We start from the raw sequence: 6000 nt of genomic DNA, 5'->3' as shown, positions 1-6000 counted from the left end.
ATAAACTTTGCCTGGAGTGCACAGGTCGTCCTTGACATACGGCCATTCGTTTAGTGGCTGCTTGAAGTTACAACAGCCCTGAAAAAAACGAGTTAGGAACGTTGTTCATACTTACGACCGCTGCAGAAATCCCCAGGGTCACGTGATCCCAATTAGAAGGCTTGGCAACTGGCATGTACTTATGACGGTTGCAGGGTCCTGGGGTCACGTGATTTCCCCGGGCAAAATCCACGGGGAAGCTGGATTAGCTAAACCACTTAACAACCGTGTGGCTAACTTCACGGCTGCCGTGATTCACTTAACAACAGTGGCAAGAAAGGTTGCAAAATGGGAGCAAGACTCACTGAGCAACTGTCTCACTTAACAACGGGAATTTTGGGCTCAATTGTCGTAAGTCCAGGACTGCCAGTGTGTGAAGTGTGTGCTGCTGCTATTACAGAAGCTAGGGAAGACACGAAATTTATATTTGTTAGTCCTCAACTTATAGCCATCCGTTTCGTGACCGTTGAAAATTACTACAGCACTGAAAAAAGGGACTTACGACCGTTTATTTAACCTCGAAGTAGCCCTTGACTTACAGCTGTTTGTTTATTGGCCATCTAAAGTTACAACTGCGCTAAAAAAAGCAACTTATGACCGTGTTCCACACTTAATGACCGTTGCGGCTTCCCCCCTGATCACGTGATCAGAATTCGGATGCTTGGCAGCCAACTCATAGTTATGACCATTGCTGAGTCACGTGATCCACTCTGGCGACCTTCCCAGCAAGTAAAGTCAACGGGGAGTCCGATTCACTTAACGACCAGGCGATTCACTTAACAACTGCCCCGTTCTTCCCTCCCTGCAATACTGGTGTGCATTTGGAAAAAGAATTGCAAAGAAGGAGACCCACACAAATTGATGTGTATTGAGAGTTTATTAGTTTGGTTACAGTTTCCAAAATAAAAATAATAATAATTATAATTATAATAATAATCTGTGGTTCTTTTGGCAGGAGTAAAGAGAAAGTTTTTGAAACAGTGCACCTTTTTCTCCTTACGGTGGAAAAATTTAGCAAAAATTAACAGGATAAAAATTCAGGGGGCCATTAAAAGCATCGTAATCATTCAACAAACTTGAGCCGAGAAGAACGTCAAAAGATACACCGGGGTGTAAAATTGCATAGAATAAAACGTACAGAAACTGCAGAACCTTTGCAAAGGCACTTTGGCGTTTCCTTCAAAGTATATAATAAGGCACCATATATACCGATTGACCATATATTATATATGTATATATATAGCTGGTGATTCAGGACTTTGTGTACTAGGAAAAGTAAACAGCGAAGAAGGTGAGAGATGCAAAAAAAACGTTTCATTTTAGCTTTCTATACTCATGAGCTTTGCCGGAATGGCTCCTGGTTTTAAAAGGGTGATTGATTTTGATTTTCATTTGACTTGTGTAATTGCAAACTCTGCATTTAAAATAAGGGGTTGCCCGCGTCTGATTGGGAGGGGGGATCCCCCTACTCGTATTACATCCTCTGCCACCCGTAAAATTGCAAAGGACCCTTTCTCCTAAAAGCCATTCCCCAACCCCCTTACTCTAAAACAGCCCTATAACTTCACTTCCAAATTGTTTTTGGAAGTCCCACATAAACTCTCAAAGAAACTGGGAAAGGGGACAACCGTTTTTCTGGGGAATTCTGGGAGTTGAAGCCCACCCATCTTAAAGTCTCCAAGGTTGAGACACACTGGTGTAAAAGGTTGATAGACAACAAAGCTGAGAAACTCACAACCTCTTATCTTAAGCGGACTTAAGTATATTGCAACGTTAAAATCTTTGTTCTTAAAGAGTAATGCAAAAGAAAGCTTGTTCTATTATTTCGTTGCAAGCTTGAAAATCATGTCTCTTAAGTGGAAGTTACAAGGAAGACGGTCAAAAAATCACTTTCTAGACAAGAGCTACAGAAACTAGGAGGAGTAGCAAAGGGCTTGTAAGTGGCAGGTGCTAGATTTTACTGAGACACAGAGGGGAAAAATATTCCCTGACGGTGGGATCTACCCAACCATTGTCTCTGGAAGCTTCTAAGGAGAACCAAATGTTCAAACCAACAAGAGGTTTAAACCCAACTAAACAGTTGCCCACCATCCCATCAGCAGCAGAATAACAGAGTTGAAAGGGACTTTGGAGGTCTTCTAGTCCATCCACCCCCCTCCCTTGTTCAGGGAGGAAACCTTAGTCTTTCAAGATAAATCCAATATCTTCTTATAAACCTCTAATGTTGGAGCATCCACAACTTGGACTTCAACTCCCAGAATTCAGCACAGTTGGACTTCAACTCCCAGAATCCAACATGCTGGGACTTCAACTCCTAGGATTCCTCAAGTAGCATGCATGAACTTCAACTCCCAGAATTCAGCACAGTTGGACTTCAACTCCCAGAATCCAACATGCTGGGACTTCAACTCCTAGGATTCCTCAAGTAGCATGCATGAACTTCAACTCCCAGAATCCAACATGCTGGGACTTCAACTCCTAGGATTCCTCTGGTTACCATGCATGAACTTCAACTCCCAGAATTCAGCAGTTGGACTTCAACTCCCAGAATCCAGGATGCATAAACTTCAAATCCCAGAATCCAACGTGGTTGGACTTCAATTCCCAGGATTCCCTAGCCAGCATGTATAGACTTCAACTCCCAGGATTCCTCAAGCAGCAATGCATGAACTCCCAGAATTCCCCCCATGCAGAATGCCTGGACTTCAATTCCCAGAATTCCTCAATTATCGGCCAGGGGAATTCCCCACCCCCTCAAGTTGGAAAAATATGGCTCTAGCTTGTTTTGCTGCTGTACAAGGCTTAAGAGTGAAGCTTTCCCACGGTGTCCAATTTTTAAATCTCTCTTTTTGATCTCTTCGAATCGGGTTCCTGTGCTTATTTTTCTATAAATCTTGTTTTCTGCTTGAGCAGCCAGACGGAGCCTTCCCTTCCCCTCTTCCTTTTCTTGATCATTCAAAAGAAGAATACGTCAAACATATGTCTGCTCGAATTAGGCCCCCAAATTCCTTCTGCAAAAGGCACACTGGGGGCACTCGGTTACATGATGCTTTGCAATCAATATATTCCTCTATCCTCCTCTTTTAACATAATCTCTTGCAAGGTGGAGTCTGGGAACTGTTTTCTGGCCCGATGCCCTTCTTGTCACCAATGAGGAGTTTTGTTCTGCAGATACATTCTCAGTGTGCCTAGAGAGAAGAAATATCTCTCTCTACCTTGAAGATTCGGAACAGGGCGTTTCTGCAGGACTGTCCCGTCCATCTGGGTAGCGAGGATGTCCCCGAGATCAGCAGGGGAAGGAACTGTGAAATGATTCCAACTTTTGGTGCTGGGGAATTCTGGGAGTTGAAGTCCGTTCCTCTTAAAGGAGCCAGAGTTGAAAAAGACTGGGGAAATTTTACTCTACTGCAAAACCCAGAAATAAATCCATAGAGATGGTCCTTGACTTACAACCGTTCATTGAACAACAGTTCAAAGTTACAACGGCACTGAAGACATGGGACTTACGACCGGTCCTCTCACTTATGACCGCTACAGCCTGCAATCAAATCAGCATGTATTTATGACGGTTGCAGTGTGGCTGGGGTTGTGTGTCCGCGAACAGCTCTCAACAAATTTGCTTAATGACCTTGTGGTTCGCTTAACAATGGCAGTGATTCGCTTAAAAACCGTGGCGGCAAGGGCTGTGAAATAAGGCGCGATTCATTTAACTGGTCCCTCCAAATTACGGCCGTAAGTCCAGGACGACCTAGTCAGGAAACGGATGAAACGCATTGTGTGTTTCTCTTAACTGCTTCCAATAAATGAAAACAGCCAGATCACGTAAATGAGTCCATCTGTAAAACCAGGCAATTGAATCTTTTGTCTTGCTGAATCTATTTTGAGCCTGGAGGGCGAGTGAAAAACACAATCAGCCCCCAATTTCTATCAGTTGCTTTGATTTCTTTCCTTTTTAAGGCATAAAATGTCAAAACAGGAGACGATCCTAGGTATCAAGTGGATATGGATAGTCAGATAATCCTCAAAATTACAGTTGCTTTGTTTAGTGACCGTTGAAATTTGCAGCGGCACTGAAAAAAGGGAGCTAGGCCTTTCACACTTAAGACCATTTCAGCATCCCGGGGTCACGTGATCAAAATTCGGACGCTTGCCAGCTGGTTCACATTTACGACGGTCGCTGCATCCCCAGGGCGTCCACGTGATCGAAATTAAGAGGCTTGGCAACTGGCATGTACTTATGATGGTTGCAGAGTCCCGGGGTCCCCTTTTGCGACTTTCTGGCTGGCGAAGTCAACAGGGAAGCCAGGTTCACTTAATGACCGTGTGATTCACTTAAGGACCGCAGTGGTTCCCTTAACCACCTCGGTCAGAAAAAAAAGCTCGTGAAACGAGGCACCCTTCACTTAACTCTCCCCCCGCCTCGCTTAGTGACGGAACTGTTGGGGTCGTAAGTAGAGGACTCGCTGTAGAAATGTGCAAATCGAGCTTAAGGCTTGCCGAAGGGGGGGAAAAACCCTCAGGCAACGGTGTAAAAGGCACAGGGGAGAAATATGCATATAAAACACAGGATGAATGGAGACAAGGAGGAAATTGGGGTAAATCTGTTGAATGGAGGGCCAGAAAAAATTCCCGATTATGGTAAAGACAGATGTGCAATTAAGGCATGCAGGTGGAAAGGTGTGTCAGGCCGTGACCCCCATCTAGGGATTCCCCCCACCCCTCACCCCAGACACCCCCACTCTTAAATTTGCGTGAATGGAGACACCCCAAAACCTAATCAGATGGAAATTGGACACATTCCCCATCCCCTCTCTCTCTGTCTCCCGGAATCCGGGGAAGGGACCTTTCCATGGGGGGTGGGGGGAGGCTAAGAAGCCCCCTTGAAAGAACCTCAGGACCCCCACCCAGAAAAACCTTCCCATGACAGCCAAAAGGGGGGTGTTGGTGAGAGAGAAAGATGGCACAATCTGTTGTCTGTGTGTTTGGGGGGCAAGTAGTGTGCAGGAGAGTCCCGGGGGGGCGGGGGGGAGCCGTGCCCCCTTCAGAGGTCAGTGCTGGCCTTGGCGGTCAGCGCCTGGATCCGGGCGGAGTTGCAGCCCTTGCAGAGAATGTGGTCGTCCAGCGGGTAGCAGCCTTGATTGTCCCCTTCGGACAGGAGCCCCCCGCAGTCCTGCATGGAAGAGACGGGAGGGAAAAGGGGGAGGGGGGCGTTACGGGAGGATGGGTTGAGGGCCTTTCTACTTCGCTTAGGCTCGGTCACAACTGTGGGGACTCTTTCCCTTAGGGAAGGCTCTCCAGATGTTTGGGGCCGAAAGCTCTGGGCCCCCCCCGAGACCCAGCTGGGAGGGTCGGGCATTTGAAGTGGCTTCACTTTGGGGTTCCAAGCTTAAATCCCATCTAGGGACCCCCAGAATATTTCTAGAGGGGAAGGGCAAGGGAGGTAATAGATTTTTCCCTTCCTCTCCCTCCCTTCCCTTCTCTCTCTCTCTCTCTCCTCTTCTTCCCTCCCTCCTTCCTTCCTTCTCTCCTTTCTTCCTCCCTCCCTCTTCCCTTCCTTCCTCCCCCTTCCCCTCCTCCTGTCCTTCCTTTCTTCCCTCCATCCCTTCCTCCTTTCCTCCTTCCTTCCTCCCTCCCTTCCTTATTTTCTCCTCTCATCCCTCCTTTTCCTTCCCTTTCCTTCCCTGTATTTTCCTCCCTCCTTTCCTTCCTTTCCCTTTTTCCTTTCCTTCCCTTCCCTGCTCTGTATTTTCCTCCCTCCTCTTTTCCTTCCCTGTCCTTCCACTTCCCTTTCCTTCATTCATCCTTCCCTCCCTTCTTCCTTTCCTTTCCTCTTCATCTTTCCTACCCTTCGCTTCCATCTTCTTTTCTTTCCTTTCCTCCTTCCTTTCCTTCCTTCTTCCTTTCCTCTTCATCTTTCCTTTCGTCTTCATCCATCCATCATTTTCTTTCCTCTCCATCTTT

The 6000-nt window shown here is 46.6% G+C and overlaps 1 protein-coding gene across 1 annotated transcript in view; it reads right to left on the bottom strand.

Moving 5' to 3' along the window:
* Nucleotides 1–2933: 2933 nt before the first annotated feature.
* LPP (LIM domain containing preferred translocation partner in lipoma) overlaps nucleotides 2934–6000 on the bottom strand; it is a gene marked incomplete at its 5' end in the record, with an annotated part of 38494 nt that continues 35427 nt past the window's right edge. Inside the window, one exon of the mRNA XM_032225228.1 lies at nucleotides 2934–5209. Within this exon, the coding sequence (XP_032081119.1) occupies nucleotides 5081–5209 (129 nt within the window). The remainder of the gene's footprint in view (nucleotides 5210–6000) is intronic.

Source organism: Thamnophis elegans, chromosome 10 (assembly GCF_009769535.1).
Source record: "Thamnophis elegans isolate rThaEle1 chromosome 10, rThaEle1.pri, whole genome shotgun sequence".
Taxonomy (NCBI): Eukaryota; Metazoa; Chordata; class Lepidosauria; order Squamata; family Colubridae; genus Thamnophis; species Thamnophis elegans.
The sequence above is the reverse complement of the archived record's forward strand: the minus strand, read 5'-3'. Positions and strand labels throughout refer to the sequence as shown.